The 13,672-nt window shown below is 30.8% G+C and overlaps 1 protein-coding gene across 1 annotated transcript in view; it reads left to right on the top strand.

The window, feature by feature from the left end:
• Positions 1-1,035: 1,035 nt before the first annotated feature.
• The window catches only part of LOC108778445 (defective proboscis extension response 14), a 128,267-nt gene continuing 115,630 nt past the window's right edge, over positions 1,036-13,672 (top strand). The window contains exons 1-3 of the mRNA XM_018545623.1: positions 1,036-1,117; positions 4,318-4,391; positions 6,333-6,482. Of these exons, the coding sequence (XP_018401125.1) occupies positions 1,036-1,117; positions 4,318-4,391; positions 6,333-6,482 (306 nt within the window). The remainder of the gene's footprint in view (positions 1,118-4,317; positions 4,392-6,332; positions 6,483-13,672) is intronic.

A 13,672-nucleotide genomic window follows, 5' to 3' on the forward strand; every position in this document is an offset into this window, starting at 1 on the left:
GTAGACTCGAACATATTTTCTCGAATATAAAATTTACGTGTTAATTGCAATGCATCATTCAATAATCAATACAGTTCTATAAAATGAATGGGGCAATTGTTTATTTTTACACGTAAGATATTTATGTCCAACAAAATGCACAATATGTGATATTTGTCATAATATTCATGTAACATAACAATGAGGTATATGAATACTGTTTGATTATTTTAAATTACCGTTTTTGAAGTAAAATGTTACACATTAACAAGAAAATGTGAATACCGTATAATTTACGTGATGCATTTCTAAATAATAACGTACGAATGTTTAATTTATCATAGTATATTTTCGTATATTTTCGAATTACATTAATTCAGTATTTTATCCAACACCCTGATTCTCGGTGAAACTGTTCTCCGTGTAAAGTGTCGACGTTGATTTTTCAAATTTGTCCGCCTTTTGTATTTACAGCCGCAATTAAAAATTTACATATATTCCATTTAAATTATCACTGTAGTTTTCTAGAATTTCAATTTTACGTAGTACATCTGAGTATTGTAGCTTATTTGAAAAGATGCGATTCTCCAGCGTATACGATGCGTATGTTTTTTGTGAAATGTTCTGTGTACGATTGTTACCGCGTAACTCGAGTAAAGCAGAGGCTTTAGAGAAAATAGAAAGTCGGCTTCGAGATATCCGAAGAAAGCCATTTGATTTGATAGCAGTATTTGATGTACAAACAAATTGGTATCTAATGTTGTTTGACGATCTTGTTTTGTATCTTGTTAATTACAACGAGCGGTCATTCTTTTTATGTGTTGGTGTATAATTTAGTTTTGGTATTCTCATACCATAATAAATCACAGCGTCGATATTTAACTGAAATAAAATTGCTGCGTGTGTTAATTATTTATTCGTTTTGCGCGATATATAAAAACTTTTTACTAGAATAAGAATTATAAATTAAATAAATATTTGTTTTTGTTTGCAGATAAACAATAGTGCTGCTGCGTACCAACTTTGGGAATAGAAATGAGTTGAGGATTGACTACGATGTTGAGTCGTCTCTCGGCCGTGGTGGCCTTCATTTTGGTTCACCAGATATATTTTCTATGCACTGCCAGTACGTTGTTAGGTAAGTTATAAAATCCTGTAATATTTATGTAATATTATATATATATATATATTAATATATTTAAAACTAAATAAGAGAAGCATCATTTATGGTCAAAGTCAGATGTGTGTGTGTTGGAATACTTCTATACGTATTTAAATATTTGAAACATATATGTGGTAACTGCACGCAAATTACAAACTTATTGTTAGTATAATATATTTGAAACGTATATGGATATTTCATGTAACAGGAAAACAAGCTTGTAATCTTTATTGTGAAACACATGATCACTCTATAATATGTTTAATGCCACGAAGGTAAAAACTAACAGAATTAAAGATAAAAAGGAGAGTATGAAAAGCGGATTTACTGTATACATGAACGAAATTTTTATACCATTTATTTGTTTTTCTGGCTTGCTCGCGGGCAACGATAGTCTTTATTGTCAGTGAAAAATATTCAAGCGCAGTTGTTGGAAAAAGGAAAATCAGATTATACTGAATAACGGGCTATGAGCTGAACGGTCGGTATCCAGGACCTTGTCCTATAATTTTCCAATTAAGGCATTGGATTCTCATAAATCCACAAGCACGGACGGTTTCCATAAATTTGACGCCGTACTGAGCGCGCGACAAACCGCGGTCGATCCGACGACGTACTTTTAGATTCGAGGCGGCTCTTACAACGTTTGGATGAAATGCTGAAATTGAAGGGAAAGAAGAACTATGAGAATCGTGCAATTGGTCACGATACTTCCGAATGGTACGGAAGCGGAAGTCTGTTTTTCCTTTGACAGAAATAATATAGAGCACTTCCGAAGCATATTGGATCTGGGCACGACTGCTCGCTTTGTGTAACGCGAAAATATATTACAACAAGGCGGCTCGAGAATTCATCGAGAAAACGCGTTTATCCTTATTTTTAATAGTTTATTTACAAAATTTAATGCGTAAAAATATGCAGTGTTTTTCCAAGTTAATTTTAATTCTATTTTTGATTGGTAAATACTTTATATTTCATATATATACATAAATATTAATAATATTTAATTGTATAATTAAAGAGATTTTTTTTTAACTATAATTCCTTCCGTTCGTTATTCTTCTAATTCGTGTAAATTCACGCGCGACAGTTTCTTTCACAAACACGGGTACTTTCTGATGCGTTGAGACGTAATCCGTGCTTGCAAACGTATCTAAAACGAAATCCTGACCAGTAACCGGGCTTATCCCACGGAGATTATGTGCTTCGTCTTTCTAGCGGATATTAGGAGTTCGTTTGCCTCATTCCTTTTCCTGCAGGATGTTTCCTTGTAGCGAGAGAATTCAACTTGTTAGATTGGCGTAAGCGGAGGAGAGGTCCTTTGCACAGTTGTTGGAACTGATACATCTTTCGAGGATTATCCTCCTACGAGAAATAGTTGGGTCGAGACCTTGGAACGTGGATAGAGAAATAGAGAGAGAGAGAGAGAGAGAGAGAGAGAGAGAAAGCAAGGCAATTCGTCAAAGTATAAGGTGAAAGGGAATTGCTCGCGCGCGAGGACCATCAGCTGGGAAAATAATTTCGAAGTGCATCTTTCACATAGTCGGGATTTCTTAGAAGCCCGTGGCAAGATGAGAAAAATCCACGGCAAGAGTTCCTTCGACTGCGGAGCCGAATCTGAACGAAGCCGGCCGTGGGGAACCTAGGAACCGTTTGAATCATCGAATTTGATGGAGAGAGATATTGCCATTCCCTTGCGTGGTCTCTCCGAATTCTATTGAGGTTTCCTTTATTTTTCAGCATTCTGCTTGTCTCTTTCAACGGTGCTGGTTTTATAAGAGACCAGATTGCACGGTTTCCCCAGTATCGTCTCGAGAAACGACGACGTTGTTGGGAAACTGGCTTTATTACCTCTTTCTGTTCGATCTGCGCGCGTACCGTGCCAAGCTATGTAAAGCTATGCTTATAAGATGCTTGCTTGATGCTTTCGATCGCGGATGAGAATAGAGAAGATGACGCAGCTGCAAAAATTCTACCAAATTTCTTCCAAATAGTATTGAAATGTATGTGTATATATGTATACTGCATACTGTATGTATACATGTATATATTCTTTTTCAAAGAAAATATCCATGGGAATCTCAAAAGTATATATGAAATATATAGATAATAATAGATACCTGCATACAATTCATTTTATATTATCATTTAATTCTCATATCATATTGTTTGTTATAATTAAGTTATTGTTGGATAATTAACTTAATTTACTGTAGATTGTGATCTTCAGCATCCAAGTCTCTTATTTACTCGACGAGTCATTAATACGACACGTGTTTATTCATATTACTTTGCGAGAAATTTTTACTTTTTCCCTATATAGATGAATCCGTTTAGGTAGATGTATGCACAATACGCATATTATTTGTAAAACATCTCGTAACGGGACGTTTACTTTTGTTATATGCATTTACCTCGAATTTTCCTAGCATTATTTATTCAATGCAACGTAATAAAAACATACCGATGGCTACGTATTTGCGCGCATCGAAACAATTCCTCGCTTTTGTGTTTTAACGTTGAGTACATGTGATATTGCGAATTTAAGTTTGCTTTCGGCAAACGGTTGTGTTTATTTTTTCACATATTACAACTAAAATATTTTGATGAAATGATTGTGACAAAACTTCTCGTGTGATTTTTTTTTTTAATAAAGAGACACTTTTTTTTAAATTTATTGTATTTTTTCCTTACATTTGAGACATATCACATATTGAGAAATCCGCCATTGGTTATTCAAGCTTAAGGAGAATATACTTACGTGTATCGTCTTAGGAAGTTACATAGTCGCGTATGCTTCTCACTGATAAGGCCATTCAAGATGTTGGCAAGTGCAGAGATTCGCACCATCGCCATTGCATTGTATATCGAGGCAGAAAATGAAATCTTTTTCGATGTCGTACACGTATCATGAATAACTTTTCCTACCACAGATTTAATATTTCAAAGAAAATAGTATTATATATAATAGTTTTTCCGTATTTTTAACTATGTTCTCGTGACATTTAACTTTATTTATTTAATGCAAAGTTTGATTACAAATTGATCACAGAATCCCAAGATGAAAGAATAGTAATAATTTTAGAAAACTCTGTTATGATTTATACTGTTATATTCATAAAATATGTTTTTATTATTTATAAGTAAATATTGGATTTTTTAAAATTTTGTTACAGGTGCGAAGCAATTCCCAGGTTTTGAAAACTTGCCACGTTCATTTTGGCACGAACTTAGTTCACCTTTTACAGAGGTATGTGTAATATAGTATATCACATCAGATTTTTCTAGTTGCTTAGTTAACTTAATGAAAAAATTTTAAACGAAATATTCTTCTTACGCAGAAAGAGCAATTTTGCTGAAAGATTTAATTTTGACTGATACAAAGAGAGAAAGAGAGAGAGAGAGAGAGAGAGAGAGAGAGAGAGAGAGAGATCTGAAAATAATTTTATTGGACTCTCAAAATAAATGTTAAAAATTAAAAGATGAACAATGCTGTAAAAGGTTTTGATATTCTAACAATCAATTTGAGTTTCTTATAGAAAATTATTTTTAGAACTGTATCCAGCAAAATTTTATATCTTTTAATCAAATAGTTCTTTTCGTGTAGACTTGAAGAAAATATAATTACATACAATACATACAATAATTATTTGTTATATATATTTTCTTATGAGATATCAAGATTACCAATATTCTTTTTGTGTGTGCGTATGATTATTATTTTTTCTATCAAAACATGTAGAATTTATGTTTAAAACAATTTATGATAAAACAGAGAATAAAAACAATTGAATAATGTACTATAATAAAATGATTCATTACTAATGTACTAAAACGGTGCATTACTAATAGTATTCAAATTTTGTTTTGTTTCCAACAATATATCTAAATAGAATATTTCATGAAAGCGCAATGTCAATCTTTTGAAGTATTTTAATAATTCAGAGACAGATATAACGCAATATTCAACGTTCAAACTTAATATGCGATTTTTGGAATTACTGTCGAAATAAATAAATTACGTTAATAGAACGTTACAATATTTTTTAAAATTTAACATTGATCTTTGTTACATCTTTTGAACAATTCTCGCAGCGAAACGCGTATTTATTAATGTAAATAAGTTTATCTGTGTTACCAAAATTTGCAATTCAGATTGCTTTTACCGTCATTTCACTGTTTGAATGTTTTGTGTTCACTATTTACTGGGTTTTGGATAAAATATTACACGTACTTACGATTAACGGCATTTGGCTGTTTTATGGTTGTTTTAAGGTAGTTATACCCCAACTGTGCGAGTCAACGACAGACTCTACATAACTCTAAATTTAAATCAATATATATTGTTACGTAAAATCTAAGAATAAAAAAACAATGTATTTTATACACTTACAATATTAAATCATGAAATACATTAATTTAGGAAAAGAAGGAAAATCTACGTGTCACGTAGTACATAAGAGAAATTAGATCGTGGCAATTTTACGTCGCATTTTTACGAGTAGACGAATACAATTACAAGCACAAGCATTAAAGCACCGCTGTCAAAATATTTATATAAAAGACAAAAATGTCCGCACAATCATGATATAAAGGAAAATATATTAAAAGTAAGAAAAGAAAATGCAAAGCGGCTCTTGCGAAGAAACGACAAGAATGGCATAACCTCATTCTTGATGAGAAACGAGATATATCAAATCTATGTGATGACAATCGCATTGTCATTGAAAGTGCGATGCCATATCTACTAGACTTTGTCAATTCTCGAAAAAATATATAAAATCAAGATTTTATATTGATTCAAACTTTAATATCATACGATGAATATTTGCGGTCTTGTTACACATGCTTCTTCATAAATTCAACTACATGAGACTCATTTTTCATTAACTTCTTGAATGCGGTTTCGATGCTATATGAAAATTCGTGTCATATCATGACGAAAATGGCTACAATGGTAAATATAGAAAAATCTACGAAGTTTGATTGGTTCTATCTCAGAAATGGAAATCGAGCTCAAATTTTACAGGCATATATATTAATACTTAAATTACTTGAAACAAAAGTTTCAAGACATTCTTGAATAATATGTTTTAGGGTATAACTACCTTAAGAGATTACAGTTTTCCCGATTATTACCAGTACGTTAAATAATAAAAGGAGAGGATATGAATTTCAGTTCTTATCGTAGGTTTACGAGGTGGAGAGTTTCGTGACTGAAACAGGTGGTACTCCTGAACCAAGGCCATTTTTCGAGGATCCAGAAAGCAACATTACCGTACAACTCGGTGCTCAAGTCTACATGCACTGCAGAGTACAAAATCTACAAAATACTCTTAAGGTAAGTTATATGCGCTTCTTCATTTTCAAGAATATTCGACATAACGTATGAAGCAATGCCGACAGTTTCAGGTTTGCACAACTTATGCAATTTTTGTGTCAACATACTGATATTAAAAGTTTTTCATTAATATGTTATGAATTCTTTTTTCATAACTCTCTTTATTCCTTTACTTTAATTTCTTAGTGCCACTGTGTATTGAACGAATTTGTTGAAGTATTTAAAAATTTAGCTAGATACGGATCTGAAAACATAATAATTGTTGGACTATATCAACGTTCAAGACGGTTGTCAGAATGTGAAAATTGTTTGCAACACTGTTCATACTTGAACGTTTTATATAATTATTTCAATAGTTCAATAAAATAATTTTGTAATTTATATCTAGCTAAATTTTTAGGTACTTTAGCAAAATCGTTCTTTGTGTATGATCCAATTTCTCTCTTCCGATGCTTTTTCAATGATTTTCTGTTGCTTATAACTTTATTTATTAACATACATATATTAATTTATTGGCATCGTTACATTCTTTAATATTTGGCATTTTAAGTGAAGAAAATAAATATTTACATTTTTGTCCCCATTTTTATGAAAATTATTGTATAAGCAGTCTAATTATTTTAGTTAAGTATGCCACACCAAAGTGTATTGCTTTTGTAGTTTCACACCGATGGAGAAATTATCATAAAAATGCAAAAAAACACTGCTGCTAAAATGTTTTACTTCCTATAAGTCCTATATAAGAATATGTATATATATAATAAACATAACATTTTCTCAATGTATGCAATATTACGTTATCTTCTAAAAGCCAAGCACTCCACACTGTTTTATGTAGAGACTTTGTTGATTTTCTCGTCCCTTTTCCCATGTGCAGCTACTGTGCAGCACTTAGCTCATCCTAATTCTCCCAAAGGAAATTCCGCGGATGGCGCGGGCGACAGGATATTTTCCTCCTAATTTTGTGGCTACGCTACTCTATTACTATGACGCAAATGATAGTTATGATGCGCACAAATTTCTGCCTCACCTCTTACATATTTCGTATGTTTATTCAATGTAAAATTGTACGTTTATCGAACATATGAAAATCGAAAATATAAATCATATGAAAATATAAAATGTATTCTGTAATATACAATTTATATTCCTATGTCGTAATTATTTTCATAGAATATGGTTTTTAAAATTTGCAGACGTGCATATAATTATTGAAATACAATTATAAGCAGCATTCTGTGTGAGATTTTCTCTGGTTTTTAGAACATTATTGTTAGTGAAAACTGCAATGATATAACAACGTTATCAGATAGATTCTCAGTATTTTCACTATAATAATTATTATTAAAATAATTTTTAAGTTTTTGCTTAAAATTTCTGCAGTTCTCTAATTTTGAAATACTAATACACTATGATATATTGTTTCTTCGCGTGGCATTGTTTCTGATCGGTGTACACTCATCGCGCTTAAAGGATATAATCCTTAACGTAGATGCAATGAAAGCATTCAGCAGAAACTGATAGTTGTGAGCCTTTGAAATAGTTTCGAACTTGATATTGCCGAAGCTCTTAAGATAAGTAATGCTTTGTTGCTAGTAAATACCGATATATTGATAATGTAATAATTTTACTGTAGTTTTACAAGAAGAAAGACGTATTTATATGAAATAATGTTATTAATTCAGTTAAATTTTGTTCTTTTTAATTGCCATGATTATTAATATGCTTTTCTATGTACAAATTTTTACTTTTTTGAAATCAAATAATTTAACATTTTGCGTAAAATCCATTAATGACGAAAACATTTATCGCGTGTTTGTTTATTTGAGTTACAAACTTGCATTTATGAGGGAAATGTATGTTTGTCGATATCGGTTGCCATAAAAAATGGGAAAAAAGAAACCACCGTTTCATTTGCACCGTTGCATTTGCGATGTATCACGATCAATAAATCGTTGGTGAACTTCCCAATCTCTCGAGCAAAGCTCGAGTCGCATAGGAAGCATTTACAAACAGTGTACCAGAACATTTCGCTCGTTGGTTTGCGAGTACTTGGAATTCAATCTTTCTAAGTGAGAGTGCGGTGGGGGTTGAATGGAACACAAGTTGTTTCATATAGTGGAATGAGAGTTGTATATGTTTATCTGTATTCTTGTAAACGGGTTTTTGAATTCAATTTAAGAACTGATTTAAGAATCTCTCTCTCTCTCTCTCTGAAATTCTTTTTCAACTTACTGGAGATATATGTGAAATAAATTATCGTTGATTTTACATTATTATTATCAAGAAATTACGCGCCGATTATGCCACGTTATTAAAAATATTAAATTCCTAAGCATACATTATCGATAGACGAGCCTAAGTGTTCTTCTGTATTAAGATGCCAAATATTTGCGAGAACGAGCTAACATGCCTTAGGAGGAATTTGTCATGATATTTTCGGCATTTCCCTTGTACTAATTTCCGTAACACTAAAGCGCTTATTTCTGATATTAAATATTAATTTATATATAATTACAATTAATATGTATATTTAATACAATATTACTGTGATACTACATAACAAATAATATATAAATTACTTTAAACTGTACACACATTATTATGTGTTTGTATGGCGAATTAAATATACCTTATATTTTCTCTCTCTCCTTTATTTATATTATTAAATTATCAGTAGAGATATACATATATAATTATATGAGATATTAATATAATAATTATATATATAATATAAAGGTTATCAGAAGAGCTGTCAAAAGTTTCTAGTCAATGAGTAATTTTATCGTATTGCTCAGATAAAGAATTTTCAAATAAAGATCTAGTATATAAATAAAAATCTAAATAGTATGCAAGTATCTTTTAATTGATTCTAGTACTTAAAATATTATGTTTCTAAATTGATGATAACAAGATTAATGTATAATATAATTAAAACCAAATTGACAAAATTAATTTTAAAATATTTAAAATTATATTGGCCGGAAATTTTTGGTAGCTATTGTGTGCGTATACGTGCGCATAAATAAATATATCAAATCAGTAAAACCGCCTCGTAATGAAAGCGGAAGATTGGTTTATTCCGATGAAGCACGAGAAAATTATGGAACAGCAACTTCATTAATAGTAACAAAAGACTTGTTTCTTGCTACACGATCAATAATGTTAATAAGACGGTTGCTTGAACTACTCTCTGTAATGCAGGATCCATGAGTTTGCTGTTCCAGCTGTTTATTCTCAGTCGCCCAATGTCGGACGAGTACGAAGAATGATTGACTTAAACTACTTAAGAACAGCCCATGCCCGTAAGCACTCACCCGTTGCTTGATGAAATAATCAATTTATGTAAAGTATCTCGGTGCGCATATTTTAACTACGTTCTGAATACATTTATTTTGAACTATCCTACTCTCGTTTTAAAATATTAAAGTCCTATACGCTCAAGGACAAGTCGTATTAAAGAAATTCGTATAATGGAAAGGAAAACGTTTAATATTTCATAATTTTTTTTGCATTATCTAATGCATACGATATGATATTGATTAGATATTAAGAATGTTATCGATATTGAGTAATAGAATATTGTTACTATTGATACGTAAATTAACAAGGAGATAGACTACTTTTAATTGATGTAACACAAGTTTTTCATACATTCAGATTTTTAATCTTCGACTATAGCAATTTATTTGGAACCGGCAAAAATTGTGGAATATAAAGCAACTCCTAAAAGTTTCCTCTTCTATTTTATATACGATTATATAATCTGTACAATTGGTATTATGAGAAAAAAGTTCTAAATTATACAGATAAAAAGCTTTGAATCTTTTTCTATCAATGGGCAGTAAGATGGAGGTTTATTTGCAGTCTATACTTTAAACAAAATACTTTAGAGAATTTAGATATAGTTTTCATAACTGTGTAATAGAGAGTTAATGACAAAATATTTATAACATGATACAAATTTTTGGATTAATGAGATTGATTAAAAATCTAATTAAATAAGAAAATTCTTATATTGGGTCAAAGCAGATCTTAGTGCTAAAATATTTCTGTGAATTTATACTATATATAATCTGATTCCGCAAAATACGCGCTGAAATCTTGTTCAGTCTTGAAATGCAATTATGAGCAGAACCGAAGTAATAATATATGTTATTTATTAAATTTATAAGCAATTTATAATTTTTTTGATGCTAATAAATATCTTTATAAGAATATTAGATAATAATAAAATGTTAATAAGAATCTTAAATCTACGAAAAATTTTATTGCGAAAATATTTATAACCTAGATCTTTAAAAATACAGATAACCTAATTATTAACTTTAAAAAAAAAAAGAAAGTTAATAAACTATCAAATTCAATTTTGAAATGATATGTAATTAACTTAAATAAAATATATAATATGTAAAATGGCTTAAAATATTGATCGTTAATGGATTCAAATTGATAAACATGTATAAAACAGATAGAATTTTTAAAAGCTAGCTTTTTGGATCTCTCTCCTGATGATCATTGAAAGCACAACTCAACGCTTCATGATCTTACTCATTCGCACGTAAAAAGTGTATGTATGATAATATTTTAGGGATTACATTCTAATTAATCAGATCTATATTATTATGTGTATATAATACATGAGAAAACCAGAGAACAGTAGGTACTCAAAGTTACTGATGCGATGCAAATAGCCGTGGTTCTTATAAGTAGGACTTCTGTATTCTGAATTGTCTCGAAGTCGTTACGAACTTCTTCCTGTTTTCGCGACTTTCCGCGCATATTACGTTCACATAGGACGAACTTTTAACGGTATTTCTCGTCTTGAGCCACATTCAAGTTTACATCAGTGTAATTAGTTTGACGAGGACTCGTTACTACATTAATTATAAGTGAACTAGACTCTCTTCTATGATGATACGATGGTAATGTCTTTCGTTCCACATTGCTTAAAGCAGATAGAGATCGTACGTCGGCGAAAGAAACATCTGTACAATGTAGTTTGATGGTTAATTAGATCCAAAAATTTCAAAATATCAAGATATGGAAATTACACAATTTTCCTGTTTACAAGTGATTAATCCTATAATATTAATTGATTATTATAGAATATTATTGACTTATAAAAAAAACAAAACTTAATTGAACAATAAAAAATGTCTTCTGAAAAATAAAAGATGATAACAGACGATACATTGGCGGTTAAATGTGGACTTAAGCACGCAAATTGAATTTTAATATTTGTTAACTTTTCGAAATTATTTAAAATATAAGAGCCATTTCAATTAGTTAAAATTTCTGTTTGCGATTAAGAATTGACTATCGAGTTTTGTATGTTTAGTCTCTCCTTCTTATGTTACTCAATAGAAGTTATACAAGATTGCTATGTAAATCGAATAGAAGTTGAGCAAATTCTTCTCGATTGCTTGACCGCACTGATTCGTTGTGTGCATCAATTCTAAAGGGAATCACATGTTGGAATGTCTTTATATTCGTAAAAGTATAATACTGTAATGCATATTGGTATCGCTTTCTTGAATTTAATTTAGAGGGTAGAATTCCAGAAAATAATTCATATAAAATATATGCTTCCTGAATTATTTCAAGCAAATTAAATCCCCAAATTTTTGCATTCATCAACATACACGTATATATTAAAATATTTATATTTAATTGATACACACGTACGTTTTAAGACATATTAAAATGTACTGTTTTATGTACAAAACAATGGCGAACTACTAAAATTAAAGTCGGTAAACGAAATTGTGCCTGAGAGCAAATTACATATTTTACACATTCTGTATTCGCTCTACGAAAGTTAATTAAAATCAACGTGTTAATATGTAACAATAATTAACGAACAAAATGGAATTTTACATTTTTGGTATTTCAATTAAATTGCACAATCAAATTTTACCACCAGATGTTTATGGTCGTTTTTTATTGTTAAAATTTGTACTGTTACGGATATTTAATTTATTCAAATATGTATCCATGTTTAATCCTGACAATCATTCATTATGTTTTTCGTTTTTTATATTAAAAATATTGTCGTATTATTGACATAATTTGATTTATAGAGGAGATCGAATTAAACGTTACGAGCCTTTCTACCGCAATCTACCTCCTACATCCATGCAAGTCCTGAGCTATGGCTTTCTAGCACATATCTGCATATTCCAATACGCGTGCTTAGAATGTGTACCTTCACATTGTAAATGCCATAGTTAATTATATTGTTAGTCTATCACAATGTAAAGTAATTCTACATAAAAATTTCCCGGTGAAATGTTTTAACACATTCTATTTTTTAACACATTAATTCGTATTTTATTCCAGAATTATTTCAAAATTTTATTTTTTAACATATTATATTTAACTTTAATTTGCGATTGCAAATCGTCATATATTTTGCACATATCATATCATCGTGTTCTAATAACGTATAATGTACGAAAGATTGTTTCATTATTCAAATGTAATGGATAAACGTTACTAGAATTATTTCGTTAATTTACTATTATTATTACTACACAACATCGGCAGTTTACATTTTTCTCATTACTTGCTGTCAACTTTTCTTGGAAAGTTTTATTTTCAGGGAATTGTTATTTCGTTTTGTACACCACGCATCCAACTCCTTTTCAATTAATTATTTTCCATCTTCCAGTTCGCGCTTACTTTGTCCATTATCCCATATTTAGCGCAACATCGCTGAATCCTAGCAGCTTCCTTCATAAACAAAGTTTTGCCGCAGCTCAATAAGTCAATAAGTGGTTCGAAGACTAATTAAAGTTTTGCAAACGTGACTCACCGTCCCGGCAGTGGACAATAAAGTTATTTCTCTTCGTTATTGTTGAAACATACGCGAGTTGGCATGCTACGTGCTTCAGTGAGACGTCATTTTTCAACTTTTCGCACACAGTTGTAGACGACGCGACGGGGTTTTGATTGCGGTTCGATCGATGGACCGGCGAATCCAATTTTCTTACCTTTGTGCCAGTGGTCCAAATTCCAGTTAGACTGGCTTTACGGATTTCGACAAGCGTCAGAGATCATGGTTGCCCGAAACGAGATCAGTACTGAAGTTGCGACCACGTAACTCTCATGAGTTTCGCGGTGATGTAAGAGGTTCTGCACTTAATCAGAGTAAATTTTAAAACTTTTGGCATTTTAGATCTCCATTT

Source organism: Cyphomyrmex costatus, unplaced genomic scaffold (genome assembly GCF_001594065.2).
Source record: "Cyphomyrmex costatus isolate MS0001 unplaced genomic scaffold, Ccosl1.0 scaffold5, whole genome shotgun sequence".
In the NCBI taxonomy this organism is placed as follows: Eukaryota; Metazoa; Arthropoda; class Insecta; order Hymenoptera; family Formicidae; genus Cyphomyrmex; species Cyphomyrmex costatus.